The 19128-nt window shown below is 39.2% G+C and overlaps 1 protein-coding gene across 1 annotated transcript in view; it reads right to left on the reverse strand.

The window, feature by feature from the left end:
- Wwc3 (WWC family member 3) overlaps nucleotides 1-19128 on the reverse strand; it is a 66931-nt gene that overhangs the window by 42338 nt on the left and 5465 nt on the right. The window contains exons 3-4 of the mRNA XM_021154644.2: nucleotides 10551-10627; nucleotides 9006-9085 (exon numbers count right to left, since the gene is read on the reverse strand). Coding sequence (XP_021010303.1) covers nucleotides 9006-9085; nucleotides 10551-10627 — 157 coding nt within the window. The remainder of the gene's footprint in view (nucleotides 1-9005; nucleotides 9086-10550; nucleotides 10628-19128) is intronic.

A 19128-nucleotide genomic window follows, 5' to 3' on the forward strand; every position in this document is an offset into this window, starting at 1 on the left:
GAGAGGAGAGGAGAGGAGAGGAGAGGAGAGGAGAGGAGAGGGAAGAGAAGAGAGATATGAGAGATATGAGAGAGAGAATATACCAGTGTACCTATTTAGACCCTGTTTCAGAGATACCCTGGAACAGAGCAAAGAACCCAAGTAGGCCTCTGGGCCACATACAATCCCCATAGCTTTCCTATTTTGTATAAAGTTGCTTGCCTAGAAGAAAATGGGGAAAGGGTCTGCTGTAAAAATCATGAAAGAAGGATCTGGAGAGAAGGCTTAGCAGTTAAGAGCGCTTAACTTGTAAGGAACCTGGGTTCAGTTCCCACTACTCTTATATGGAAGTTTATGACTGTAACTCTAGTACCAGGAGCTCTGACACTTTCTTCTGGACTTTCTGGATACTAGGCACACACATGGTTCACATACATATAAGAAGGTAAAACATTTATAAAGTAAAAATAATTATTAAAAAGTGAAAGCAATTATATGACAATTTCAAAAACTAAAAGCCTCTGAGAAACCACTATCAAAAGTTGTATATTATTACAAAATTCAGTTACATAAATTATGTTATTCAATCATATCATAAGTACTATGATATAAATAGTATCTAAAAATAATTCCATATATCAAGTACCTAGCAGATGATAGACGCATGCTGCATGTTTTACACTGGGCATACATTTAAGTCATGAACAGATCTATAAGACAAGCATAATACTCGTAGACTTTATAATGAAGAAGTTGGAGTTTGCAGCAATTAACTATGTGACCAGTGGCAAGTTAATATGTGGCAGGGCAAGGATTCAATACTCACTCATATACTCCCTAGTTTTTTAGCCTGCACAGAATCACAAAGTAAGGTGATATCCCTCCTGTGCAGTGTGTCATCTATTAATCTATTACCCCGTAACAGACTGGCCAAGGTACAACCAAATAGATTTTTACAAGAAAATAATTCATAAAACTCAAATTGCTTCCATTTTGCATAATCAATTGTTATCTAACAAAAAGTTCAATGGGAAGGAGATATTTCTTTTTCCCTTCTGAAAAATTTACTTTTCTAAAACTTCCCTCTAATTTAAAAAAAAATCCAGGCAGAGCATGGTGGCTCTAATCTGTAATCCCACTACTGAGAAAGCTAACACAGGAGGATCATCTTAAGTTCAAGAATGGACTACATAGTAAATGTCGGGTTATCCTGACATATACAGGTCTCCAAAAATAAATGTTTATAGAAATTCTGGTCAAATTCAGATGATCATCCAATTATTTTGTCTTTTACAAAATATTAGTATGGTTTATTTCATTAAGAAATTCATAGAAGTGAGGTAACCCAATCACAAAAGAGCACACATGATATGTACTCACTCATAAGTGGATATTAGCCCAGAAACTTAGAACACCCAAGATACAATAAGCGCATGAAACTCAAGAAGAAGGAAGTGTGGATACTTCGTTCCTCCTTAGAATGGGGAACAAAATACCCATGTAAGGAGTTACAGAGACAAAGTTTGGAACTGAGACTGAAGGAAGGACCATGCAGAACTGCCCCACCCGGGGATCCATCCCATAATCAACCACCAAACACAAACACTATTGCATATACCAGCAAGATTTTGCTGAAAGGACCCTGATATAGCTGTGTCTTGTGAGGCTATGCCAGTGCCTAGCAAACACAGAAGTGGATGCTCACAGTCAGCTATTGGATGGAACACAGGGCCCCCAACGGAGGAGCTAGAGAAAGTACCCAAGGAGCTAAAGGGGTCTACAACCCTATAGGTGGAACAACAATATGAACTAACCAGTACCCCCTGAGCTCATGTCTCTAGCTGCATATGTAGCAGAAGATGGCCTAGTCGGCCATCACTGGGAAGAGAGGCCCTTGGTCTTGCAAAGGTTGTATGCCCCAATACAGGGGAATGCCAGGGGCAGGAAGCGGGAGTGGGTGGGTTGGGGAGCAGGGTGGGGGGAGAGTATAAGGGACTTTTGGGGTAGCATTTGAATTGTAAATGAAGAAAATATCTAATAAAAATAGTTTAAATTAAAAAAGAAATTCATAGATATCTGCCAAAGAACTGTCTTTTTTAGTTTTATTATTTGAGTACAAATCAGTGTTTATAAGCTGTATTTTACTCCTAGAAGCATGACTACTTCTCAGGAAGAATACAATGTAGTACTAAGAAGGACGACAGTTCTTGTACAGTATAGGAAGAAAACAGTACAAAGACTCAACAATCTTTTGTTTTGCATACTCTATGTTTTGTACATAGTTTTAGGATAGCTGAGTAACTTGCTGAGGTCTACACAGTCTGTAAGAAATACAATGAAAAGGCCAAACAAGGCTCTTCCTATGAGTACTCATCTTCTTCATCACTAGATGAACAATATACTCACAGCCAAGGCCTACTGGGTGAAACCTGAAGACTATAGCCAAATGTGGTCCCCAAATCCTCTTTATAGTTTTTTCAAGAAGTTGAAAGAATAAAGAAGAAAAGATACCAGTCAGAGACATGTAAGAGATGTTTATCATCAATTTCATATTGCCCTAAGCTTTCCATTTCTGGTGATCAACTGAACTGTCAGTAGAATTCACTAGCAGCAGCAGAAGAAAGACTAAACCTTATACAAAGGTTTAAAGACTTATATAAAGACTAACACCTTATAAACCCTCATCTTCGAGAAAGGGCTGTCAGTCTCTAGAGGTCCTCCATGTTAATAGTGAAGATTAGAACACAAAAGGATACATATTTTTGTTAGAACCACTACATTTTACATTGGTAGTTCTAGAAACGGCCTTGCAAGCACATCAGGAAGCTCTGGCAGCTTGCTAGCAACAGCAGGTCCTCTGTGGAATGCTACGTCTGTCCTGTGACTGGGAACAATGCTCCCTTTGTTTCTACTCCATTTCTGTGCATTTTACTGCTGTCTTAGTACTGCTTGATGGGGGGTGCACAGGCTGTACCTTCTGGTCATGTTAGTAGGATACTGTTAATGGAACCTTACTCTAGTTGTGTGCAATTCCATTTTTTCCTGAACTTCTAAATCCTCAGACAGAAAATGCTAACTCTCTTATCTAGTGATGCCTTAGTTTGATATCAAATATTCAGAAGTGTGTAGTCACTCTTACTTATTTAAGGGAAAAAATAGGTTTAACTCTATTCATCTTACCTTAACTGGGAAGTTCTTTAAACAATCGTAAGGCTGGGAAGATCATTGAGTGGCAGGAATAAACCTAGTAGAAACTGGTTGTTGGACTGCTTATTGGACACTCCTTTTAATAATGTGAATAGCAGGCATAAGTAACATGACTTCTTAAAACACAGGCCTCAAAAGAAATATAATCCAAAATGTAGAGGAGAAGGAAATGATTGAGCAGTTAATAAGAAGATAACCAGGTCAACCTACAGATCCCCCTGAGATAATAGCAGCTTAGGAAAACCTTTTGACTGTACTAAAAGTAAGTGTCCCAGACACGCAGTGAGGCAGCATGGTGGGTAAGAGGGTTGGCATGGATGAGTGAGAAAGAATCTAAAGGGAGATGAAGTTAGTCCAAGAAGCTAACTCATCACATCTAGCTAATATTCTAGGGGAGAAAGAAGGCCACCTGAGAGTCATAAGCTGAGGAGACATTGAAAAAGAATCTCTGCGATTACTCACAGTAGTGGGCCAACTCTGAGTGGTCAGAGTAGAGTCTGTGTGAGGGACGGTGTGCCAGGTGTGGAAATATCACACCATAAACAAGAGATATGGTAACAAGAGGGGTGGTGTCAGGGCAGCATTCTGGCTATCACATCAGTGTCAGGGACATTACACTGCTAAAGTGTAATAAAATCATATAAAGGGTTCAATGGGAGTAAGTTAGGGAAAAGCCATGTTAAGTGAGTGGGCTTCTCAACCAGGACAAGTCAGATACAATCACAAGCTTCACTTCAGATCACCTAACAGGGCTCTACCAAGGGGACTTTGCCCATACCTGTGAGCATGCCCAGCCCATTTCTGTGTTTTGTTCATTCCAGAACACTCTTCAGTTTCTGTCCCCTTCTATTTGCCTCTGGACACTAGCAATGAGTCACATGAAGATAATTGTCAAGTTAGCTTTCAAAAACTTGTGAGCAAGAGAATCCACTGATCTTTCACTGAAAAAGTCACATACGACTTTTTTGGGGGATAAATGATGTTTCTATTTTCTGAAGACTTTTGTAAAGAGTCCTGCAAGAAATGCAAGTTAATAATTCCCTTAGATGCTCTTTCTCACTCACCAATGAAATAGGCAAAAATGCCATGCCATAGCTTGTCAACACATTCTGTTGGCAAAGGCATGGAAAATAGAAATTTATGTCAAGTGGCAGGGAGGCAAAATGATGCAGCCACTGTAGGAAAAATTGGCAGTGTCCAATATATAACAAATACATTCATCTTATGACCAACCAAACCACCTTTCAGGTACTTATGTTGAAAAATACACATGTACAAAAAGAGGCAGAAAGCTTATGGAAAATACTATGCGTGGCTATAGCAAGCCACCAGGGAAACTGTACAGATCACATAAATTCTTTTCCTGAGAACATCAGTTTTTGGAAAACAGGAGGAGAAGCACATATGAAGATATTTAACACATGCACCAAACAAATGCACTGTGAGGGCCTCATTGGAAACTGGAGGCAAACAGAATGAGGAACCAGGAAAGCACACTGCTGATAGGGTAACTAGAAAGTGAGATATTAGCACTCAAATTACATTCCAAAAAAAGTCTACAGCTTTAGGAAAAAGACTAATCAAGTAAATGTGATTTGGGGATTTGTTGCAATAAGAACTTAGGGAATGAGACAGGGCTACATATTTGCCAAGACTAGTCACTGTTGGGTTAAAATAGGGAGAAGGCTGTAGGAGAATTTCTCTTTACTTTTATTTGTCTTCTATCACTAAAAGCTTGCTTCTCTCTCTCTCTCTCTCTCTCTCTCTCTATATATATATATATATATATATATATATATATATATATATATATATATATAAAACTTTATCATTAATCCAGAGACTCAGAGATTATATCCAAGGCCAGTTCCCCTCCTCAAATACTTGTGGCATATATAGATTTCTTTTTAATACAAAAGGTTCTTTCTTCCTCCCTTGGATCCAAGCATAATGATGGATTTCCTCAGAGCCAGGAAATTCACCAAGATAAACAAGTCAAGTTTTAAAATGTTATAAGAGGCCAAACTCCCATTGAGGTGCTCTGCGGTTTCTGGGAAGCAAGAAGAGTTTTCTGGAGGAAAACTTAAGGTTGTTGCCTTAAACTGTGTTTGTAATTGAAACAAACAAACAAACAAACAAACAACAAGCAAATAAGCTTCACATTAATGTATAATAGCCCATGTGCTATATGAACTTGAAGGTGACAATGGGATGATTTTTTTTCTCAAAAATTCTCAATGAGCAACACTAATATCCATGATTTGATACAAACATAAATGACCAATCCTCAATGACATAAAGTTAATTAGGCTGTAGAAAATCTCATAGCCTGTATTTCACTTCCCAAGCATTTTAAGAGTAATGTAAGTGTCTTTGTTTTCTTTTTTTCCCGGCAGCCTATATCATATAATACAGTAAACACACAGAGACAATGAAGATTCCAATAGAGCAGCGCAGGCTATGTAAGAAGAGCTCTCTCTGGGAAGCTTCTTCCTAGGAGGCATTCAAAGCCACTAATAGGGCTCAGAAATGAAGTAAGCCCCTCAGGACCAAGGCTAGGTCCAGAATTTCCCCAGCTACTTCTTGACATCCCAGTGTAGGGTGGGTATCTAGCAGGCATGAGGAGCCTGCCCTTGGCAGGAGATAAGTTTGCAATGACTACTCCCAAGCATGAAGTCTTGCATCCAAGCAGAAACTAACTAAAAACAATATCATAACTTCTTCTGGCCCATTGTGGCACTGGGCACCAAGAACAGCAATCCCCACCAAAAGCCACAGCCTTCAGGAAAAAAAAAAAAAAAAGCATTTTGGCTCCCCTGTGAGCCTTGGGGCTACTGTACACGCTCAGATTCTTTCTGAACCCCACTCAATTTCCTCAGAACATTTGCAAGTAAAAAATGAAATGTACGGCAGCTTCCAGCATACACAGAAGTCACCCTGCAGATGTCAGATTATCCAGCATCATAGGGCAAATCTACCAGTAGCAAAGGCACCTGGAGCAGCAAAGCAATCTCCTATTCTACTACATAGCACAGGCAACGTTTGACAGCCTATCAGATCTATTTATTGGTTTGCTTTTATTCTTTATTCATCCCTTTTAGCAGAATAGTCACAACACAAGGAAGCATCCTAGAAATTGCTAGGTGATCTAGGGGCTCGATATATGATGGCAGATGGGGTAGGGAGATTAAAAAGTCTGCATCAGTACACTGGAGAGTGTTGCATCAAGTGGACCAAATGAGCAACAAAGCCAGTAGCCAGGAAGTATAAAGTGACAATGCAGTTTCCAACAGAGCACTGTTAGAGAAGACACTTGATTTGCTTAAGACAAAACTTTTAAAAGAAGAACAAAAACAGCTGTGCTAACTGAAGAGTGCTAATTAAAAGAATCTCAGATTGCAGAATCGAAACAGGCAGACCACACAAACAGCCTGCTCAATGCTAGTGAAGAACAAAGAGGGATAATGACTTTAAAAGAGCTTGGATGGCATTATGCTGATCGGCTTATCAAAACCCACCTGCAGGGGGCGTGCCTGTGTTTCTGAGAAATGGCCATCTTTTAACATTCCTGGGAATTAGAGTCAGAGAAAGCCGGGCTTCCCCAGGCAAAACCTAACAAATCCTTTGTTTTTTGTCATCCCTGGCACCCTGATGACTTTAATATTATAAAAGGGACAAATAAAACAACTCTGAAGCAAGCCAATCCTGGCTGACTACAAAAGTCAGTCCCAGGATAGATAAGTGGCTCACAAGTTAAAGTACTTGCTGGATCCGCAACAATCATGAAGACCAGAAGTTGGGTCGCCAGAAGCCATATCATTATCAGGTGGGGGTAATGGCCTGCCTATGATTCTGCATTCAGAAGATGGAGAGAGTAGTTCTGGGTTCCACTGAGAAATCCTACCTTAATAAAAAAAGGTGGAAAGCAATGAAGACTCCCAAATGTCTGTCTCAGGCCTCCATATACATGACACACAGTCCACACATACTTAAATATGCATATACAAATACACCACAAACACACATGAAAAAGAAAAATTAGTCAATCTCAATTGAATGTTCAAAACTAGAATCTGCCATGTTCAGATCATACCCCTTACACAAGGCTGGGTAACTACACTTGTCAAATACAGTAAGTAATCCATTACCTCCTCATAAAGACCAACAGTGCCCTCATATTTCTTACTGTGTAACAGTGTGAATTCAGGATACAAAACATTCTATGCTGATCGTCTTTACCAACCTCAGTAACCATGCAGATAGACCCATACCTTTGTTGAAGGTTAACTAGGTACCAGGTAATTTTGTACTCTGGGCAACTGAACTTGATCAGCATTGCTAATCAACTGCATATTTTTATCCCTCCCCAATTCTTCTGTTGTAGTCCTATTCTCTAGTGTGAAGATACTTGGACAGGGCTGGGGTTAGACAAAGGCATGAGTGTAACCACAAATGTCCTCAGAAGAAAGGGAGAGATATCACAACTTAAACCGCCTCTCTCTTAGCCCTGTAAGGATAGAGTGAAAGTGTGACTATCTATAAGTCAGGAACTGTCATTTCCAGGAATGGACTCAGACTTCCAAACTTCATGCAGAATTATGAAAATAAAGAATGCTTGCCAAGCCCCAGCTGATGGTATTTTGTTGTAGCAGGCAGAATGGCTAAGACAGTCATGAAAAAGAGGAGAAACACATGCATAGGAAGATGAAGAACATGCCAAGTTAGCCAGTGGAGCCAGCCTCTAAAAAGATTCCCAGGTGTACAGTACTATTTCTTAAGAAAAACTCTTTCAGGCCAACACCATTATCATCTGTAAAATACTGACTCCTGTTCATTTAATATGCTGATTTAATACAGGTTAGTAATTATAAAAAATTCCTCCTCAACCTGTTTGTAGTAATACAGTTCTAACTGCAAGGGTGTGAAAAGAGGGAAGTGTTGTCAATGACAACATCTAACAGTACTTTTTGTGATGATGAGGATCTAAAACCTATGCTATCCAATATCTAGTCACTAGCTGCAGGCTTCTCAATTGCCAGCATTTGACAACATCTGGATCAGTAGTTCTCTAGCTGTCAATTACCATCTCTTTGGCAAACCTCAATCTCCAAAAATATTCACATTACAATTCAGAACAGTAGCAAAAATTACAGTTGTGAAGTAGCAATGAAATAATGTTATGGCTGAGAGTCACCACAGCATGAGGAACTGTATTAATGGGTCACAGCATTAGGAAGGTTGAGAACCACTGGCTGGACACAGTACAAGTGAATCACAATGCTACTGATAGCTGGTGTGTAGAAGTCAGGAATGCTACATAAGTTCCTTGATGTCCAGGATGGTCTATACTACAAGTCACCTAGCCCAAAATATCACTATTGTCATGGTAAAGAAAATATGTCCTACCCATATATGACCACTGAGAACTTCAGGTGTTACTATGAACACTGAGGAACTAGACTGTAATTTTGTTTCAATTACATTTACAATTAAAATACTTAAAAGAAACTAATAAAATCCTGAGTTTAAAGGTAAACTTTCATGTGTGTCTTAAGCAGTACAGCTATAATAAAGTATTTATAAATGGAAAAACAGGATTTTATTTCCCAAGTATTTCCATTTAAAGGAATAAGGTATCTTCAAGAAAAAGAAAGATTCTGATGTTTGAGATCAGAAAACAATGAGCATAAATAAAAGCATAAAAGTGAAAGTTGTAAAGCTTTTGAACATGATATGTCCAAGCACCAAATATGCCAAATGAAAAAAAAGAAAAAGAAAAACACATGAAAATGCTCCCATGTACACATGCAAGAACTTACTCTTGTAGGGTCTCCACACCCTTTTCTTTGTATTGGAGCTCCTGCTTCATCTGGGCCAGCTCCCGTTTTAATCTGGAAAGCTAAAAACAATTTTTCCCCAATGTAAGCCATGATAAATTATTTATACAACAGTCATCCAAGTTCTTCCTTAGCATTCAACTACATGGGTCATGTACCCTCCATTAGTCTAGAAAAACTGCCTTGCATAGACTTAAAAATCTCTAATCCTAAGGAGTGCTGTGAAATACTGTCTTCCAGATACCACATGTTATTGCACTCAGGAACTCACAGCAACTGTGGTTGTCTGTCAAGACCTGCACAAAACAAATCAGCCAAAACTCCAGTGTAATGGGGAAGCTGTTCCCTTACTGAGGAGTTCTTAGCAGTTAGCAACTAATGGGGCGGGGGGGTGATAATCTTCTTTGGGCATGGCCATTGGTAGGCCTCCCATTTTTCTGTCAATATCCTCATACCCACATACATACAGGCAACACTAATTGGACATAGGCTATCCAAAAAAAAAAAGGGGGGGGGGGAAGGACATGAAGTTGGGAAAGGGAACTGTTTAGAGTGACAGGAAGAGAGCTAGAAGAAGGAAATGGGTAATTGATATGATCATATATCATTATATACAGGAATGAAATTCTCCAAAGAACAATTTTAACTCTATAATCCTTACAGGTCATATGCAAGTAGGGAATGGTAAGTATTTATTTTTTGAGGGTAACAATGTACAAATCACACAGCAAATAACATTTTGTTATTTTCCTTTGCACTTACCCCTCATAGATAGTACCAAGGATACCTGTAGCCTCTGACTATCTAAACCTCAATCCCCTGGTAAGGTTCATTACACAGATTCTAAATCTACTCTATTTTTCCATCAAACCACCAAGAAATAGGCCTAAAAAACTTGCAAGTTCACAAAGATCCCCAGGTGGTTTTCTTTGCTGTGATCAATTTTCAGAACTAAAACACATAGCCTAATTCATGGACTTGGACACCAATAAAGAAGGTGTCACTATTAAGACATTTTCTGAGCTTCATCACAAAACAGTACATGGATCCTCTCTCAGATAACTAGGTGGACAAGGGTCTAAAAAACGAGCCAAGGTGTCACTTAAAGAATGTAGGTGTCATCAAAGAAGAATCAGCATCCTGTTGATAAAGCACTGGTCCTTTGGGACTAGCAGCTCAAGAAGAACAAATATCAAAGGTCAAAAGTGGTATCTAATGGCACAGAGAAGCAGCCCTGTGACACTGGGCCCTGACATCATGCCATCTTCCCAAGTGGTTGAATAGTCTACCCTAAGAGACATGCAATGAATCCTGGCTACTTTTTGTCTGATGAGAAATAGCTTAAAAAAAAAAAAAAAAAANAAAAAAAAAAAAAAAAAGCAAAATGCAACAATAATTCTGGAAATAAAAATTTTACTAATATCTTAGTGTCAGCCATACTGATGATCACACAATGAATCATAATAAGTATTGTTACATAAAAATATATACAGTGCTTCTAGTTGTGGAAATCCTTCTTTTACTTACCCTATCCCGACGACTTGCTATTTCTGCTTTAATCTGGTGTGGATCATACTTTGTATTAGCTGAATATCCAGAGAAGGCTATGGAAAAGTGAAAATATTTTATTTTATATTAGCATATTTAAAACAAATAGACAAAAGGAACTTTTGATCCATAGCACTAACTCCTAAATAATTAAGATTTCACAACCTCAATGATTTTTTAATTAAGAGTTACTAAATGATCACATAAGAAAATATAAGCTCCAAATAAATAAATTGTTTATTTCTACTACAAATCTATGATGGGTAAAGCCCAAATAGACACAAGGAAGAAAAGATTATGATATGGAAAACTATTCTTTCTCTGTTACTCTCTTTCCCATATAAACAAAGTGCCTAACAGATAGACTCATGTTAACTACTGTTATTTCCCATGGTTGCATGTCAAAGGATTTATGTTTATTGTCTATACTCTCCAGTTGGATAATTGCTGACATGAGAAAGAAAACAAAGTTATATTGAAAATATATAAAATTATACGGCAGTTAGTTTTAATTCTGTCAAAGTCTAGTTACTATGTCAGTCTAACCAGATTGAGGCAGTATACCCAGAAGTTACTTGTTCCCTGGAAACTGAAGTAAGATGTTCACATTTTGATTCTAGGTCTGTTTGGATGTCTGGCAAAAATAAATCCATAGACTCTTAAACAGTGTCACACATATGATTTAATACTTTTTAAAGTCATGATGTCATTAATATGGGGTGAATAAGCACCACAGATTGGATTCTGCCCATTTTGTCCTCACAAAGCTACAAATCCTTTCCTGCATTCCAGTGGCTGAGACAGATAGTAGCTGCTTCTCTTCTCTCCCCATGCTCTCATCTCTCTCCATTTTTTTTATTTTTCCCCTTTTGTTTCTATCACCTTTGCTTATATAGCTGGATTCTTGGTTGTTTTTTACTTTGGTAACTTGATGTCTATTCTCTTCCTCAGTTCCATGGTGTTCATCTGTGAGTCAAGCTACACAATCATCATTAGCCGCCTGTGATTTCAGTATCTATGACAAACAGTTCCTCTTATAGTTAACTTAGATGCTTATAACTAGAATTTAATTCAAGATCCTTCCCTCACTTTATATTGGAAGGGACAGCTTAAAACCATCAAGTAGCTTACACAGCAGGATTATTTAAAACTTCAATTAGAACCACATCCAAAGTTAATTTGAGCAGTTCAGAGCTCCTATTTTAAAAACAGCTCTATGGAAAATCTACTATTTAAGCCCCATTTAGTCAGAACTTCAAACAACTGAATATACTGGAAATAAATATCTGGAAGAGTGCAATGTCTGCTAACTTTATCTCAAATTGTCTTATACTTAGAATTGTGATCTCTCAAGGACATGGAGAAAAACATTTTTATAACACAATTCCTAGCTGGGTGTGGTAGCTCATGCCTGTAATCCAGGATTTGAGAAGTTGAGACAAGGGGACTGCTTTAAACTGAGGGCCCTCATGGGCTACAGAGTGAGACCCTGTCATAACAAGAAAAAAATCTCCAATTCTTATGCCAGGAATACAGATCATTCATAGAAATCTTCATAGCATGCACCAGCCCCCCCCCCCACTCCTCACACACCAGAATTCTATCTACAACTTTCAATGTTACCCAACTCATGGATTTCATTTAAGATTAACAATGAATGTCGTGGCTCAAACAATATTATTTTTAAAGATTTAAAATAGTATATGTAAGGGTGTTTTGCTAGCATGTATATCTGTGTACCATGAAGTGTCTAGTGCCCATGGAAGCAGAAGAGGGTACCGGATCCTGTGGAAGTGGAGTTTATGAGCCACTGTGTGGGTGGTGGGAATCAAACCTGGGTCCTCCAGAAGGGCAGCCACTGCTCTTAACTGCTGAGGCATCTCTCAGCTCCTTACACATTGTTCTTACCATGCAAAAATCATTTATAGAAAATCTCTACATTTGGGCTGGGGGAAAATGTTCAATGAGCAAAGTACTTGATATGCGAATATCAAGACCTAAGTTTAAATCCCCAAAACTCAGATGAAGCCAGTACACATCTCTAATCACAGTGTTCCTACAACAAGCTAAGAGGGGAAGACAGGAGAATATCCAGACGCTTTGGGGTATTCTCACATACACAGATGTGAAAGGACAAGATGGCTTGTCTCAAGGTGAATGTAAAGACCAGCATCTAAGGTTGCCCCCCGTAACCTCCACACACATGCTGTTTATACTCACATTTGTACCCACACCCTATGTACACACAGTCTCCACATCTAGCATAACTCCTACACCTAACTTAAAGGCCTCAGTTAAATAGCTAAATATAATATGCAAATGAGACTAAGGGTTGGTAATCTGCCCCCTTACACTTAAGTTAAACTTGTTAACTTAAATCAGTAGGATCACTCCAAAAGTCAACTGAGGCTCAAAACTAACCAATCACCCTAGTACTGAAATTCGACAACATTAAACTCCATGTTAAGAACTAAGAACTAGTAACAACAGATATTGGGAGTAAGCTCTGTCCGTGAAGTACCTGCCACAGAAGCCATGTAAAAAACCAAGCACTGTGGAAGGGGTTTGTAATTCCATTGCTGAGATAGCTGAATCTCTGGGACTTGCTGGCCAGACAGACTAGCCTAATCAGTGAGAAGTAAATAATAGTAAGAGCAAACTAAAGCCTCTGAAGAACAATACCCGAGGTCTGCTCTCCACATACATTTGCACTCAGATGGCCACTACTGGACATCTACACAGCAACCTCTCCCTAACAAAACCATAACCCTGACCAGTAGTCATCCTCAGCATACTTAAGATCTAGATGGTGGCCTCAATGCAACAAGACTACCACCTTGAGTCTCCAAACCCACCAACAACCCCCCCCCACCACCCAATCTCAGAGAGACTCTATTGTCCATGAAATGCTTAGTGTCCAGGCACATCTTCCAAGCCTACAGATAAAATGATATGAAATGTCAGCTTTTACTGTATGGAAATAATTTCTGTTACTCTCTAAAATTAAGAAATTCTATCTCTAGGATAAGAGAAATTGCAATCCAAGTATCCAAGACTGCAAATATATTTAATCTCTAGATGCTAAGAATAGTTATGAACACTGGCAAAACTTTTAATAGCATAATTCAACTTATAAATAAAATCCTCGGTTCCAGTAAATCTTTCAGAACCACTTTCAGAGTCCAAAAACTACCTTAGACTCCTGACCCCTTTTCACAGCACATACGTCACATTTATTACAAGGTACCTATCTCCAATCCAATGTTTATAATAAAGACCAGACTTCCACGTCAAGAATCTCTTCTCTATAGACAGGTCAATGTGGAAAGGCATCAAATAACTTAAGGAATCTGTTCAGGAATATAATATTGCCTTGGATGATATAACAATAATGCCATAGCTTTAGCTGAATCACAAAATGCAGAGTATTAGACATCTTATCAGAGAAATGCCTTTCCCGTGTATTTTATCTATTGTCAGAAAACTCTTTGTCTCACAGAGAAAAGGATGATGTCTCCCCTCTATAAGGAAAACACTGACTTTGTAGTGACTTGACCTAAACTAGGCCATCATTCACAGGAGGAACCACAGACCTTTTGAGCTCTTGGGGATTAGCTCTCAGTAAATAGGCATGCCCTCCTGTAGCCTTCAGAATTCAGGCTTGCTGACTAACATGTGAGAAAAATGCTGTGTGATCTATTTTTCTCTGGCCTGCTCCAACCTGCCCGTGGAAAGGGAAACAAAAGGATGACAGGACTGCCTAAAGCTCTCAATCCTAAAGCAGACAAGCAGATGAGAAAACCTTTAGCAGAGTGCCGATGGAAGATAGTCTGAGTGGGATGGACTTGGAGCCTCAGAAAGAATGTTGGCAGCACTGATGGCTGATAAGGTCAAGCTTTGCCACCACCTGACCAAAGAATCCAGGATGAGTCAGCATGTTCTCACCGGAGATAAGAGTGCCTCTTTCCAAGGCACCCAGAGATACTTTGTGGCAGCTCAGCTCCTTCTTGGAAGCGTGATAATAACGTTGCATTCCTGCTGCTAGATGAGACAAGCCACAGTCAATCTAGACCTCCAGACCTCAATTTAGGAATTACCTGAGAAACTTGAAAGAAACAAACAATAAAATGTCTAATTCCATCCTTAGATAATTAACAGGCATTAGCAGTTGATAAAGGCCCTCTCCATGAGACTTGTCTCCAAGGTTGACAGAAACTTTTTCCATAAAGAGAGAAATACGAATTATGTTTGTTTGGCTCTCTGGGCAATATAGTCTGTCTCCAATACCTGATTCTGCTGTTGTACTGCCATAGACAGTAAGTGAGTGAATGGTCATGGCTCAGTTCCAAGACAATGTTTTTGCAAACACCTGCATTGATAGAATTTAGCCTGCAGGGCTAACATAGTTTGCAGACCTGTGGCTCGGAGTACAATTCTACCCCAGGCAAAAATTTCTTCCAAAGGCTCCTGTGAATGGTCACATAGTTCATCTGAATTCATGCAGAGGCTAGAGTTTCACAAGAATGAGGGAGTAACTACAGAAAAAAATTGCTGAGATAAAAGAATGCATTAATCAGTAAAAGGAAGGCAAACAGAGGAATATGTTGCAATGAAACATGTAGGAGAGAATTCTGAAAAATGGAACAGTAGGAAAAATAGAGGTATGTCCACCATACAACTGCTTCATCTCCTGAGGTATACAAAGCATAAAATAGGACTGTATACCAGGCAGTGAGCTCAAATGATCAGAGACATGAAGGACGACTGTGATCTCTGTTCCTGGAGACATGTTCTAATACGGCAGAGCATCTGAGTCTGTTTTAGTCAGGAACAAAAAAAGGTCAAGGCTTGGATATTCTTAGATACCAGATGGCTCAATATTGACACAAATCTTTTCTTTCCAATGAATAAAGTGTCATTCTGGTGATTCTATATAGCTCAGGGGTAAATATGTGAAGGGTGTGGACAAAATGCACTTCCACTCCTCCAATCCTCTCCACACCCTTCTGTTCCAGCATCAGAAATGGCTGTTCTAGTTTGTTTCTATGTTTATCACTGTTGCCTCATTTTCCTGACAATCAGCCATTAAGGATAAATTGTGTCTCCGGCATTTAGTTCATACCAACAGCAGGCACTAAATATCTGTGCAACAAGAAAAAAAAATGAATGGATGGTTTATGATCCTGTGTGGGACACAAGAAAGTCAAGAAACAGAAAGTACTCTCCCTTGTAGTTGTCCCATGTATTTTGCATAATTTCTAGACACCTTATTCATTTACAGTCAGTTTTAGATAACCTGAAAATGTAGGAGTGCCAAATGTGTTTCAAAATTGCAACCAGCACTTCTGAGATGCCTCTTCCTTGTTTAAGAAAAAGTATAGAGAATTGAAGGTCACAAACACATATGGGTTCCAGTTTAAGTTCTATCATCTCCTGGGTACATAACTAAACAACTAAAGAAATCATTTAGTCCCATAGATATTGTTTCTCACTCTCTTTCCTTCCCATCTCCTCTCCTCTCTGCCTATCTGTCTGTCTGTGTCTCTCCCCACTTGAGGTTTGTGCTTGTGTGTACATGTGCTTGTTCATCTGTGTGCCAGAATAGATGTGTACGCTAGTATACATGCAAGCGTCGATCAAAGACAGACTCAGATTTTGCTTCTTAAGCAGTACCTTTCTGAGACAGGATTTCTCACTGGCTTGGAACTTGCCAAGTAGGTTAGGCTGGCTGATTCCCCAGGGGATCCACCTGTCTCTACCTCCCTTAGTACTAGGATTAGAAGCATGTGCTACCACACCCAGTTTTTTGCATGGTTTCTGGAGATTGGACTCAGGTCCTCATGTTTGCAAGGCAAGCTCTTTAATAACTAAAGTATCTCCCCAGCCTTATATTCAATTTCTTTAGAGAACAATGAAGATCACATCTTGTGATTATGATTAGCATTCATACTAACATATTCAAACACTAGCTTTTTAAATGCTGTTTTGCTTTTGCTTCAAGTTATTTCAATGGAGAAAGTTAATGAATAGGAAGCAGATCTAGATAGACAGTAGCACAGCAAGGAGCTTACTACGTCCTCCTTGACCAGTTGGCATACAAAGAGATCCAATGGAGCTGATTGGAGCCAGATGAGCTATGGATCCAGCCAGAAGAAGCTTCTAATATGGTTCCAGGTCCTCTGTTGTGGCCATATAAGACATCTATTAGATTACAGACATTTAAGCCAATAGGACTCTACTGAACTTTATCCTGTGGCTAGAAAGAATTCAGTTGAGTCATGACTAGCAGGGTTTTCCTTATTGTAATCAGTAGCTCAGGTTAAACAGAACACTGAAAAGGCCTGGTGGAAACCCTAGGGACAGCAGCCACTTGATAAAGCACTTGGATTAACTCCTAGATTCCATTCATTGCTGACTTTTTCCCTGGTGAGCTGATAGGCCCCAGGAAGCTCCATTGGCATCTCCAACCCTTTCCTGAAAACGGACGGGCCCAACTCTGGCCTTCAAGACAGCCTACTCCTGGATCGACTGGGTCTAGAAGGTTACTTCTGGCAAGTCAGGTGATGGAACCTGTTGAACATGTCCTAACATCACTACACTCAGAGTCACAAGGTACTTCTCCTGGTGACACAGAAGTCCGGTCAAAAACAGTATCTTGAGTCTTTCTAACTGGAGGAAGGAATATAATTGAGTATAATTATTTATTTGCCTAAATGTCAAAGGAATGAAAAGCCTATGGAAATATAAAAAATGATCTTGTCGGTGCCTCAGTTCCCTTGGACTTTTGAGAAGCCTTGCTCCATAGGCTCCGCACCACACTGGATTGCCTCACTTACTCTTCCTTAAAGCAAGTACTCTAAGGATATCTGCATTTTCAATGTCATCTATGCTAAGTCTCCATGCTCAGGCCAAGTTACACTACTTGTTGCCAGGTCGTAGCACATACTTTCCTTTGAGTAAGTTTTCCTTCTCCAGTCACGGACAAGAAAGTTCTTTCAAGTTTTCCTGACATACACTCCTTCTCTTTCCTTCTTTTTAAAACAAAATTTGTTTTTATATTTATTGATTTTATTTTGTGTGTAATATGTTTTGCTCTGTTCATTTTTATGTTGGTGTGCCACATGTGCCTTGTGTCGACAGAGGTTAAAAGAGGACATGGGATCCCCTAGAACTAGATTTACAGACAGTTGGGAGCCATCAGGAAGATGCTGGGAACCAAACCCAGGTCCTTTGCAAGAACAAGTGTTCTTAACTGCTGAGCCACCTCTCCACACCATCTATTGCCTTCTAAAGTCTGAACTGGAATCCTTTCTTGGAGAGATAACCAAAACATGTAACAGATAAAGCACATAAGCATTTCTGGAAAGAAATACAATACTAGGTAGGTCTAACATAAAACAACAACCCAGCAACAAAACACTGCCAGTATCCACTCTTCTTTAGCCACAAAAAGTGCTAAGTGGATTCAACTTGTTTCTGCTAAGTAACTTTCTGGAAAATCCATAATTGCTAACTGTACGACCCCAGCCCCAGATTTAAGCCGATGTTTCAACTCAGTGGGACCTTGTGTCTCTAAGTCTGTGACCTTTGATACTATGAGAGCACTACATACATGATGGGCCATACAAAAGAGCACAGAATTATACATCAGCAGCAACTGGACATCTTTTAGAAGTCCAGCAACTTACTTCTAAAGACCCCCATGTGTCAAAATTAATTCACAAAAGAAAATGAAAAGAAATAGGAAAAAGCCCAGCGTACTACATTTCGAGGGATGGAGTCAAACAGAGCTTAAAGAAGAATTTATATTTGAAAGGGTATGTAAAAAATAAGAATGTTTTAAATAACTAACCTGGAGTTCTACTTTAATACTAGAAAAATAAAAGCGTAGCAAGATGGATTAGTGGGTAAGACACTCGATGCCAAGTCCAAGGACTTGAACTGGAATTCTGGAGCCCACATGGTAGCTAACTGGCCAGTCTAACCTGATCAGGGAGGTCTAGGTTCAGTGAGGGACTGTGTCAAAAAAGAATATAGAGTACAATTGATACAGATCTCTAGTCTCAATGTGAATTTTTGCTTATACACACACACACACACACACACACATTAATATCAGGCATGAAGGAAGAGACCACCTACCTCAAAGTCTGCCTACAAACATTAAAAAAATTATTTGCAGACTTGACAGCTCAGCTTACAGTCCAACTATCTTCCAATGGGCCGAATGTAGTTGGCTACCAGTATTTATACTTTTACCTTCACAGAAAAGACCGTTGACTTAGGGACTGGATGAAGTAGATAAACTTTTGAAACACATAAATACAAAAATGGACTCAAGAAGAAACACAAACTTAAATATGCCTTTATGGAGTTGAGAATTTTCCACAAAGAACTTTATACCCAAGGACATTTCTAGTAAATGGTATCACAATAGTTAAAGTAGCATGGATACCAAATCCTTCATGAAAGGAGTTACAGAGACAAAGTTCGTAGCTGTGATGAAAGGATGGACCATTTAGAGACTGCTGTATCCAGGGATCCATCCCATAATCAG

The sequence above is a fragment of the Mus caroli genome, unplaced genomic scaffold (genome assembly GCF_900094665.2).
Source record: "Mus caroli unplaced genomic scaffold, CAROLI_EIJ_v1.1 scaffold_6880_1, whole genome shotgun sequence".
In the NCBI taxonomy this organism is placed as follows: Eukaryota; Metazoa; Chordata; class Mammalia; order Rodentia; family Muridae; genus Mus; species Mus caroli.